Source organism: Terrapene carolina, unplaced genomic scaffold (genome assembly GCF_002925995.2).
Source record: "Terrapene carolina triunguis isolate 2854851 unplaced genomic scaffold, T_m_triunguis-2.0 Scaffold172, whole genome shotgun sequence".
Lineage (NCBI taxonomy): Eukaryota > Metazoa > Chordata > Testudines > Emydidae > Terrapene > Terrapene triunguis.
In genome coordinates this window covers 395,110-407,468 of record NW_020664523.1, presented here as the reverse complement: position 1 = coordinate 407,468, position 12,359 = coordinate 395,110, and the positions used below count along the sequence as shown (strand labels likewise).

The 12,359-nt window shown below is 47.0% G+C and overlaps 1 protein-coding gene across 1 annotated transcript in view; it reads right to left on the bottom strand.

Annotated features, from left to right (window-relative positions):
* Positions 1 to 8,388: 8,388 nt before the first annotated feature.
* The window catches only part of FAAH2 (fatty acid amide hydrolase 2), a 34,242-nt gene continuing 30,271 nt past the window's right edge, over positions 8,389 to 12,359 (bottom strand). Inside the window, exons 9-10 of the mRNA XM_026653936.1 lie at positions 11,432 to 11,626; positions 8,389 to 9,844 (exon numbers count right to left, since the gene is read on the bottom strand). Of these exons, the coding sequence (XP_026509721.1) occupies positions 9,669 to 9,844; positions 11,432 to 11,626 (371 nt within the window). The 3' untranslated portion in view covers positions 8,389 to 9,668. The remainder of the gene's footprint in view (positions 9,845 to 11,431; positions 11,627 to 12,359) is intronic.

Below are 12,359 nucleotides of genomic sequence, written 5' to 3'. Positions count from 1 at the left end.
CATACTATGCCACCCTTCTGTGCTGGCTGCCTTCAGAGCTGGGTGGCGGGAGAGTGGCAGCTGTTGACTGAGGGACCAGCTCTGCAGGCAGCAGCGCTAAAGTAAAGATGGCAATACCATACTATGCCATCCTTACTTCTGCACTGCTGCTGGTGGCTCTGCCTTCAGAGCTGGGATCCTGGCCAGCAGCTGCCGTTCTTCAGCTGCCCAGCTCTGAAGGCAGTGCCACTGCCAGCAGCAGTGCAGAAGTAAGGGTACCAGTACCGCAAACACCCTCTACAATAACCTTGCAAACTCTCTCCCCCCACGCCACTGCTCCTTTTTGGGTCAGGACCCCTACAATTACAACACTGTGAAATTTCAGATTTAAATAGTTGAAATCATGAAATTTATGATTTTTAAAATCCTATGACCGTGAAATTGACCAGAATGGACTGTGAATTTGGTAGGGTCCTACTCGTAATGTGTATGTCTGGGGGGGAAAGTGGGAGGGATGAACAAGGGTCTCTATTCCTCACCACATCAGGTCTGGTGCAAGGAGCACAGCTACATGTAGTATTTCTGAGTGAACACGGAGCCTGCTTGATAGCTTTGGAGCCTGAATCCTCCATTTATCTACAGAACAGGGGCATGGCAAGCTTTCACACTGCTCTCTTATCATAGAATCATAGAATAGAATCATAGAATATCAGGGTTGGGAGGGACCTCAGGAGGTCATCTAGTCCAACCCCCTGCTCAACCTCACCCCTTTCCTGAAGGTGAACCAGATGTCATGGCCCTTTCTACCCTTTCTTCAAAAGTTACCCTGCTGGAGTCAGTGGGAGTTTTGCCATTGACTTGAGTGGGGCCAAGATTTTACCCCAAAACACTGTCCTAGCAAGCACTGTCCTCTGCAGAAAGACCAGGGCTGGGTGCTTGAGCTGTGCGGGGAGGGACAGGGAGCTAGTCATTGCTTTGATTATTCCAAAGTGGAATCCAGAAGGGGATCTCCTCAGGGCATCACAGTGCAGTGTGGTACGAAGTTGTTATCAGCATCTTACCCATGAGCAGTGATTAACAAGTGAGTTGTGCAGGCCAGCCAAAGCACTGCCAATACCTCTGTAGCACACACATTTCTCCTTTGGTCCTTAAACTTTTTTAGAAATACTATAAATAGTTTTAAGATTGTGCTGGGGAAATTGCTTCCTCCTTGCTGAAGTGATGGTTCAAAGGCAGAGCAGAGCTTTGTTCCGAGGGACGCGTGCGCTAAGTGTGGGCAGGCAGGAACTCCCCCTTCCCTTTGCAGCGTGGGAAGAATTGGGATTTTGGGGAGGTGAATCTGCCTGCAGGGGAGAAGGAGCATTTGAACACCCAGTCTCAAGGCGACAGCACTGGGGATGGCAAGCCCAATCTGGATGGAAGGCTACTAGATGAGGGAGTCCACTGGCATCAGCTCAGCCGGTGCAGCAGATACTCTCAAGAATGCCATGGTGTGTTAGTGAAACACAGACGGCCCTGACTGGGCTATTAGAATCATGGTTTCTTTGCTTTGTCAATCAGTGGCCATTTCTGCAGCATCCCAGACTTTGAGTTTATTTAACCACAAGGAAGACACATTGTCCCTCAGCTCAAACCAGCATCCTGTCTCCAACAGGGGACAATACTAGTTGCTTCAGCATGTAGTTATGAAGTATCCCGCCTCTAGGGAAAGTTTCTGCCTAAACATGGCAATTAATAGTTACCTGATGCCCTGGAGCTTGAGCGTTTCTATCCCTTTTGAGTTTTTATCCTAGCTAGAGTAAAAAACGGTTACTCACTTTCTCGGAACTGTTGTTCTTTGAGATGTGTTGTTCATGTCCATTCCAAGCAGGAGTATGCGTGCCGTGTGCACGCCAGCCGGAAGTTTTTCCCCTAGCAGCGTCCGTAGGGTCGGCCTGGGCGCCCCCTGGAGCGGTGCCTTCATGGCGCCTAATATAGGGCCCCGCCGACCCTCCACCCCCTCAGTTCCTTCTTGCCGGCTATTCCAACAGAGGGGCAGGAGGGCGGGTAATGGAATGGACATGAACAACACATCTCGAAGAACAACAGTTACGAGAAAATGAGTAACCATTTTTTCTTCTTCGAGTGATTGTTCATGTCCATTCCAAGCAGGTGACTCACAAGCCAAAGCTCAGGAGGTGGGGTCGGAGTCATGCACAGATTGGAGCACGGCCCGTCTCTGGCCTGTTGTGTAACTGCATAGTGCGTCGTAAATGTATGTATCGAGGACAACGTAGCTGCCCTGCAAATTTCCTGAGTGGGGACTTACACCAGGAACCGCTGAGGCCTGTGCCCTGGTGGAATGGGCAGTAATCGGCGGGTCGGGCACCTTCGCCAGGCCATAACATTCCCGAATGCAGGATGTGATCCACAACGAGATACGTTGAGAAGACACAGGGAGATCTTTCATTCTTTCCGCCACGGCCATGAAAAGTTGATTTACAGTGTTATAGTTCATATGTATGTAATAATTACATTAAAATTTTCCACAAGAAGTGTTACTAGTGGGCCACAGGGCCTATTGCAGCTGCAGAGATGGGCCTCAGGGGAAAAAAATTGTTTCATACATGCAGCCGTGCCATAGGGGTGCTGGAACAATATTTATAGTCGGGGTGCTGAGAGCCCTTGAACCAAAGTGTAAACCCTGCATATAATGGAAACTACTTCAAGCCAGGGGGTGTGGCAGCACCTATGTTCCTAGTTCCAGCACCTATGCCCCTGCCGTATGCGCTACACACATTTCCCCAGGTCTTTGGAGAACAAAAACAGCTCTGTCAAAGCAGGACCTGGGTTACTGGCAGGACAGTCCTTTACATCTGACTCCCTCCCTCCCCTCACATACCTGATCCTTCTCTGTCTCATCTGTCTCTCTTCCAAGCGAGCAGTCCCCGCGGCTGGGCTCTGAGAGGCTTTGGGCGACAACTTACCAACTTACCAACAACTGCACTCTGAATGACTTCTGTGGTTCATGTCCTTTTCCTGGTTTCGTCTCCTTTTCTTCCTTCCTTGTTGATGGTTTCATGCATGGCTCAGGTGGACAGTATGCTAATTCTATCCGAGCCATTGCCTCCCTCTCCTGAGCCAGCAGTGCCCTCAGCAGGTGGTGAAACAATACAGCCTAGCCTAACATTCTTTGTTGTATTTGTCAAATCCAATGTTGGCTGCCAGTTTCACTTGCTAATCTGACACACCTCTGAATAGCATTGTAAGGTTAAAGCAAATATTTATGACACATGCAGAAGCCTACAACACAGCAAATCCTCAGTCTATTAACTCTTTAATACTGCCTATCACTCGAGCATGCTTGAATGTGTCCAAGCAGGCATTCATTGGAAATGCATCTTCATTCTAAGGGTCCAACAACATTTTTTTTTATTTTATTAAATTTGAGTGTTTGACAAGATAGAGAGTTTTCAGTTGGACCAGTGAAAGGTTTACAATGCCTTGCTCGTGTTTCCTGGCCAAAACCATTCTAAGTGCTGTCCAACATTTTTTAGCCTTAAAGTTTGCTGTATAGTGTTGCTGCCCTGTTCCACCCCAGAGATGGCTGTGTCACAGACTCACAGGTCGTGCCCACTCTTGACCCCGTACAGTCCCTGGGGGGAACCCCATTCAGTGTGACAGCCCCTCTCGGGGGTCCCCTCTCTCTTGGGGGTTAAGCCCCTCCACCTCCTGGAACCACACCTCTCTGAGCCTTAGCACACCTGTCTCTCGCCATGGGCCCCCTCAGGGAGTCACCTTGCTCTGGACCCCCAGGGCCTCCACTCCCAGAGGGAATAATGCAACCCTGTTCTCTATAACAGAGTGACTCTCAACCAACTTAAAACAGGAGGGTTTATTGAGCGTCTGAACATAGCATAGGAAATTCTCAGGGCCCTCAGCACAGTACATCTGAGTCTCCCCTGCATCCAGGTAGGCTCTGCCTGCTCTCTCTCTCCAGTCCCGAGACCCTGCACTTTCCAGATGGGCATCCTATATCAGGGGCCCCAACAGCTCCTCCCCTGTCCTTTGTCTTCCGTCCCAGGTAAACAGGTCGCTGGGGCCCCAACTTCGTCACAGTCTGCATTTCAGTAATACTGAGGAATCCCTATACATTCACAGGGCCCAGCTATCCCTCTGTGAGGCTGAACCATGCTGTGGAGGGGAGGAGGTGGTCTAACAGCCCAGTGGAGGTGGTCAGCAGGCATTATAGCTTAGCAAGGCATAACACTGTCTGATCACTGAGGGCAGTGTGCTGGGACGTGCCTATTGCTACACTTGACCAACAGGCCTGGCCAGCACTATCCATGGAGAAAGGATCCTATCTGCACCCATATCCCACCCAGGCATGGACCCTCCACTCCCTCCCCCCTTTAGACAGAACCAAAGGTCTGAGAAAGCTTCCTACACCCTCCCCACTATAGGACACCTCTAAAGGTGGGACATCATTTGGCCAACTGCCTCTGAATTTCAGAGGACTCCTTCAGTACGAGACCCCATTATTAGCATAGTGATACCCACTCATCTCTGCTCTTATTCAAAGGGTTCAAAGAGCTTCCCAGAGTAGTATTAATGGTACCTGATTTATTGGCATCGTTACAGGACCATAAATCACAGCTTGATTACTGTACCCTGAGGACAAGCAGCCTCCTCAGTTTGTATCCAAAAACCTTGACAGTTTCACACATGAGAATTTGCACCAATGCTTTGGGATCCTTTTGTATATTCCTGACTTTCAAACCAATAAGCATGATTTTTTTAAAAAATTGAGTTACTATAGCCTTGAAAACTTGTCATGAAAACTTATGAGCCCAAACATTTAACATGATGGCTTGTATGGAGAAAAAAAACCTGTTTCACTGGCCCTGGGGTAGAATTTTGCAGAGGAATCACAATATCTGCTTTGTCTAGGGGTTTTCCTTTGAGGTCATTAAACAATGGCATTATTTTTCTACAATAAGTTGAACAAGCAGAACCCAGGAAGTTTCTATTGTGAGACTCTGTGCCCCAAAGCAATACCCTGGCACCCCCATATTCACCACTGTCATGTAATTAGGATATGTGCTGTACAAAGTATGCCTTGTGGGGTATCATTCTAAAAGTCTTGAACTGCTAAACATTAGTATCTCATTGGCTTTTATGTGTTATCATTGTATGTGAAGTTATGAAGTTTTGCTATGTGTGTGAGACAGGTTTGGTCACAGAGATCCCCTTGGGACTGTCACTTGATGTGCTGAAATTACTTCTGAGCCCGTTTTCCATGCCAGCTTGGGACTCCAGGACCCTGCCTTGTTGAGCCAGACGTGCTACTCCACTGCAACACAGACCTAGGGTCTGGTCCACGCCCCCAAAGCTGCAGCCTTTAACCAAAAACAGCTCATCAGGTTCTCTCTCCAGCACCCAAACACCCAATTCCCAATGGGATCCAAATCCCAAATAAATCCATTTTACTCTGTATAAAGCTTATACAGGGTAAACTCATAAATTGTCCGTCCTCTAGAACACTGATAGAGAAAGATGCACAGCTGTTTGCTCCCCCAGATGTTAATCACTGATTCTGGGTTCATTAATAAACAGAAGAGATTTTATTAAGTATAAAAAGTAGGATTTAAGTGGTTTCAAGTAATAACAGCCAGAACAAAGTAAGTCACCAAGCAAAATAAAACAAAAACACACAAGTCTAAGCCTAATACATTAAGGAACTGATTACAGGTAATATCTCACCCTCAGAGATGTTCCAATAAGCTTCTTTCACAGACTAGACTCCTTCCTAGTCTGGGCCCAATCCTTTCCCTTGGTACAGTCCTTGTTAGTTCCAGCAGACATCTTGGGTGGTAAGCAGGGGTTTTCTCATGACTGGCAGCCTCTTTGTCCTGTTCCACCCCCTTACATAGCTTTGGCACAAGGCAGGGATCTTTTGTCTGTGCTTGGCCCCCACCCCTCCTTCTAAATGGAAAAGTACAAGATTTAAGATGGATTTCAGTATCAGGTGACATGGTCATGTCCCTGTGAGACCTCATTCTTCATTAGCCATGCGCTGGCCCACATGTACGCAGGAAGGCTTGCAGGTAAATAACGTTCATTGATTCTGACGCACCCTTAATGGCTTCCACTTAAAATGTTTACATCAATAATACAAGTTTATATCTTATTTTTCTAACTCCAGACATAGAAATAATACATGCAAACAAATAGGATGAACACACTCAGTAGATTACAAGCTTTCTAATGATACCATACAATGGGTATTTAGCGTAAAGCATATTCCAGTTGTCATATTCACATTCATAAGCATATTTTCATAAAGCGTATGGAGTGCAACGTCAGTCTGTGTTACTGAAAGATGTTGTGAAATTGGAAACATCCACAACAAGCCTTTCAGGTACAACAATGAAGAAGCTAGACCAGGGGTTGGCAACCTATGGCACGCATGCCGAAGGCGGCACGCAAGCTGATTTTCAGTGGTGCTCACACTGCCTGGGTCCTGGCTACCGGTCCGGGGAGCTCTGCATTTTAATTTAATTTTAAGTGAAGCTTCTTAAACATTTTTAAAACTTTATTTACTTTACATACAACAATAGTTTAGTTATATATTATAGACTTATAGAAAGAGACCTTCTAAAAACGTTAACATGTATTACTGGCACACAAAACCTTAAATTAGAGTGAATAAATGAAGACTCGGCACACCACTTCTGAAAGGTTGCCGACCCCTGAGCTAGACAGTGCTAATAGCCATCAGCAAAGACAATGGACCATGGAAAAGGTTTGTCCTCGCCTGGGTACCCTTCAGCCAGCCTATGAATAATGGCTGCTATGATTTAGCAAGACATGCAAGGGCATGTGACCAGACTACATGACACTGAACTCCATTTTGGTACCTGTATTTTTCCACAAACTGGGCTGGGAACTTAGCTTGGACAAAGGGTTCCCACCATAGGGAGTGTCTATATAAGGTGGGGAGTGACAACATGATTTGTCTTGACTCCCCCGCAACTCAACACCTGGAAGAACCTCTAAAAGACAAAAGACTTGGAATGGGCCAGGGGAACCCAGGCTGCACAGCAAAGGCAGCCTATGCCTCAAGAATTTGCAAGCCTGCTTGTATCATCAGTCAGGGTGAGATATTGCTAATTCAAATCCTATCTGTCTAGTATATTAGGCTTAGTTTGCGGTTTTGTTTATTTGCTAGGTAACCTGCTTTGATCTGTTTGCTATCACTTATAATAACTTAAAATCTATCTTTCTGTAGTTAATAAACTTGTTTTATGTTTTATCTTAACCAGTGCGTTTTTGAAGTGTTTGGGAAAATCTCAGCTTGTTCCCCACATCAAGGGAAGCGGATTAATTTAATGAGCTTGCACCATACATATCCCTGTGCAGTGCAAGGCAGTATAATTCTGGGTTTATACTCCAATAAGGGTGCAAGGCTGGGGAGCTGGTGCTTCCGTAGTTGATCCTTAAATGGCTTCGGTAAAGCACCCAGGTAACTCAGTTGGATGTGTGGCGCCACCTGCTGTTGTGTTGGGTGACAACAGGGCCTGGAGAGGCTGGCTATTAGCAGCAGCAGAGCAGTGTGAGAGAGGCCAACCCAGGTGAATTGTTAGGGGGCACAGCGGTTCCAACGGCTCCCAGGCTGCACCCCGGGGGTAACAACACGTCACATCTACTTGTAGCTAAGGAACTGGGTATGACCAAAATTAGGGCATTGGGTTAAATAAAAAGTGAAGAGTATGTGCACAGAGTACATGATCTGCAACATTTAGCAATTTGGCCTCTCAAACAAATAGATGCTGCTGACTTGTGACTGAATCTAAACATGGTAACCATCAAATACCAGAAGCAAGATTTTAAAATGTTCTGTTCAATAACAAGGGGAATAACTAAAGGAGACACTCATTAGGCAGTGCTGGCTGATTTTAGTTTGTTTTTTTCACAACTTAGAAATATAACCAATTTTTTTTCTACCACTGAAATGCAGCCACCTCTGGAGTGGTGGGTGATAACTATACTCCACATACACCACAACAGAACAAGGGTTAGGAAGATGACATAAAGAAAAACATGGACTAAGTTCACACGCTAATGTGATTGTATGTGCTGGAATTTGGATAAGCTAGCCCTCGACAGGAGTGCGTGCACACCATGGGACCTTTTAACGACCACAATTGGAAACAGCTTCAAATGACATCTCATGTGAAATACAGCAAACCACCACGATACTGGGACATGGTTCAGGGGAACAGCGCCCTCAGTTTTCCTTGGAGTCTCATGTGCAGGAACATACTCAGCCCAAGCCACTTAGTTGGTGGCATCCAGTGAAACCACAAAGCCTGGGACCATATGGCAACAATTGCAAGCTTTCAACGAGGACACAGTTATGCCATGAACTGGAGGGATGCAATCTCTTTAATACCAGCTGAGTTATTTACATTTGATAAACATACACCATTGCTCAAAAGAAACAGCTGGTAGCCCACAGTGCTTGTGCACGCCCACTTGGGGGCTACATGGAAGTAGGGCCCAGAGCCAAAGGAGGACAAAATTCTACATCTAGCAGTACCGTTTCTTTTCCCTCATCTCCTTCAGAAAAGTGTCTTAGGCAGCTTAGCCACAATCTACTGTCCCAATGGAGTGGAAGAGAAAGGAAGAGCTGGGGAAGCCATCTCATGACATTGGGAGAAATGTCTTCTCCCTTTTTCTGATGCAATAATGATCCCAGCAGAGCAGGTCTCTCACAGCAAGAGTTCACTCTGAGCCCAAACGGTTTCAGCTCCATGGCTGTCAGTGTGCAGGTCAAAGACCAGTGCTTCCTTTGCCCCTGAATGAGCAGCTGTGCATGGAGGACAGGAGGTGATGCTACCAGGCTGGGCGCACTGCCTTTAGCGTTAAATGCTTTAAAGCAGAAACACACCACGTGAAACCCCTTTCCATTCTACAGTTAGTGGGGGAAATACAAAAACCTGTTCACTTCGACTCAGCTCAGCTGGGCTGCAGGTAACCAGTGACTCGGTTGTGCATGGATAGTTAAGTTAGGCAGGAGATGAGAAAGTAGAGCATCCCAGCTGCACAGCAAGCAAGTTTACACATTCATGGGAGTTTTGAACATTGCTCTCCAGCAGGCACCATGCTGGAAGATTATTCCCTAAATAACCCTTTAGTACCCACGGTCCAGCCCGCCCCTTCTCCCTGTCCCTTTCCTTTGTCTTTAAGAGGCGAACATAACAGAGAAAGAAAATAACTGAAAATAAAGAGTAGTGGTCTCACAATGGCAGCCCACCTAATCTGGGCACATGCTACCATCTCCCCCAGCAAGGGCATGAGCCTTCCATTCAGAATCCATGAGAACTCAGGTTCCTACAGAAAGAAGCTGGCTGGGGATACTCACTGGCTCGCTCGCTCCTTCCCTTTCCCATCGTCGTCTGCAGGAAGAGGAGAAAATTCCAGTTGAAAATATGAGCTTGAGCAGTAGCACTTGGCCACTGATTGGAGGAGAATGAGCACTTGGTCCTGGCTGAGTTAGCCTGCCCACGCTGCTCCAGAAAGGAGCTTGGGTTGTGTGGGAGGGAGTGTTACTGTTCGGATCCAAACAGGCACTGATGCCCATTGCTAGCTTTTGGGAAAAGGATTGTCTCCGTCTTCCTGCCATGAGGGGGTCCTAGGAATCAGTGTTATGATTTTCCAGGGCAAACCCAGCCTCCAAAAGCCTTCTCCAGGTATCGAGCCATAGCCAGTGTCAGATGGTCATTGTGCGGGCCTGCCACCACCTGAATTCCCAAGGGAAGTCCCTCACTGCTCAAGCCCAGTGGGCACTGGGTGACAGGCAAGCCCAGGACATTGAAAACAGCTGAAAGAAAGAGAAGGGCAGATCAGAATAGACACAAAGTGCTCCATCCTTGGTCATGCGAGTAATCCATTCTCACCCAAGTCACTTGCTGTGGCCTCTGGAGAGTTCACAGGGTAAGCAGTGAGTTTGACCCAGTACAGACTGCAAGGACAGTTCGAAAATGTTTAATCAAGATGGATGTTTTTCTAGAAGATCTGATTTAGTTCAAAAGGGAATTAATTTAGGGAAGTTCTCTGGCCTGTGTTATACAGTAGGTCAGACTAGATGATCACAATGGTCCCTTCTGGCCTTAGAATCTAGGAATCTGCCAATTTTAATGATAAATCTGCATATTGGAGCCTCCAACCAGCAGTGGATCTCCAAGTGCCACTAAACTGTTTGTCTCACAAGGTCAAACTACTGCATCACATGAGATGACAACAGTCATGCAACATCACCACAGTGCATCAAAAGATCATGACCTCGAGAGGCCCTTTTTCACGATGATGTTCTATACAGTGTCAAGTTGTTCCAAAACCACACTGCATCATAGTGCAACACTGAGACAAAGGAACTCAAGACTTGAGAAAGCCATGTAAAGCATCTCAATGGGGCAAATGCTGGAAATCTCAGGATGGGTGGCAACCCTTGGATGTTCGCTAGAAAGGGGCATACGTGATACAGCTTTAACACCCATCCTGTAAAGAGGATGAAGGCGACCAGTTAGGTTCCCTGATATGAGGGTTCCCATGCTACTGCAGTCACACTTTAGTCAAATGGACATCACCAATAGGAGGCCCAGAAATGCCATATGGATTTAAAGTGTGGTTGTAGACACTGCCCATCACTTACAGGGTGGGGAGAAGCACCTGCCACAGGCTACAACTCCATTAGCAAGGTAACTGCCCCAATTAAAATGTCTTGGGGAGGGTCATCCACGCCGCTCTCTCCACCCATGTGAACCTGGATATAGTGTTGTGTTCAGATAGCACTTATGTGGCTCCTTCGACACAGAAGCAAGAACTCAAGTGTTCATCCCAAAGATAAGTGGGTTTCTGCTCCCACTCTTCTAAAGGTTTACTCTTCAATTAATGGGCAGGTGCAAGGGAAATGCCCCTGCAGAGTATCTGCACAAGTCTCCTGATGTGCAACCAGAAAAATCACATCTCAGAATGAGCTCTGCAGTAGCATCTATACTACTGTAGCCCCTAGAGGTTCTGAGCAGGCCCTAAGAGGCATACAAAGTAGTAAAACAAAAATAGGCCTGCTCCAGAGAGCTCCCCATCTAGGATTATGGGCCAAGGGACCACCAACACAACCACTGCTTGGTACCAACTGCTTTGCAGCACAAGTGAGAGGCGCAGTGCATCCTGGGTGAGAAAGCTCTCCAGGGTGAGACAGCACATGGCTAGACTGCTCTCTCGAACCTGTGAATACATTTCCCCGATTTTTAAAAGGGAAGATTCTCATGAGCCCCCCTCCACCCCTGCTTTTTTTGACTGCCCTCACTACTGGGAACAGGCCTTTTGAGATAGTGCAATGCTATCCAATTACTTCTGGCACAGCTGAGATTGCCAGCTTTTCTCCCACCACTCAAGGGCTGCTCACCTGTATACGCAAAGTTGAAAGGCATCCCCAAGGGAGAGTAGTGCTTAGGTGCCACTATGGGGTGGGAAGGGTACAAAAGTATCCCATCAGTCCCCAGCAAGTTCATCATCTCAGTCCGCAGGCTGTGTCCCATGCTCACCAGCTTGGCATTCCCACCAGGGTTGAGTTTCATCAGCTTCTCTGTCAGTGCCAGGGCTATAGGGCAACAGCACACACACATGCAGCATTACAGGGAGGCAAACAAGAGACAGCACATCACAAAGTGTAGTCTCCTTTACAAAGCACCGTGGGCAAATATCCCCTTCTCAGCAAGACTAGACACGGGAGCATGGGAATTGCTCCAGGAGCAGGTGGGAGGAGACTGTCTCCCTCCTGGCTTGCATGTGGCTAGAGCAGGTGCTGCCTGTACATGCAGGATGATTGAATGTGACATTCCTCTCCATATTGACCAAAGAATCTTCCCAGATTCTTATTAACTCCTTAATGTCTAAGAGCCACATTTGTTACATGTAATGGCAAAGAATTCAAGGTTGAAAGGGTTCAAACAGCTCTATGTGAGGCACCTGGAGAGTTTTTGTGTTTTAAAGAGACCCATTCTAAGTCTGAGTCAGAAAGAAAATACTCCTGTCTTCTCACAGTGTCATCAGGAGCATGTCATCCCCTGCCCATTGAGATGTTCCCAGAAGCATGGACTGACCCAGATGAGAATCTAGAACAACCAGATCTTTTCATTCCATAATTTCTAGAAGGTTATTGGGTCTACTCTTCTCCTGTGCTTCCCACAAAATCTGCCAGTATGAGACCACACCCTACAATACACTGTCCAATGTTTTATCTGATACAGTTTTAAATGACTCAAGCAATGAGGTCTGCTGCCACCGCTGCGAATAGGAAACGTAGGGTAGTGGTGGTCGGAGACTCTCTGCTG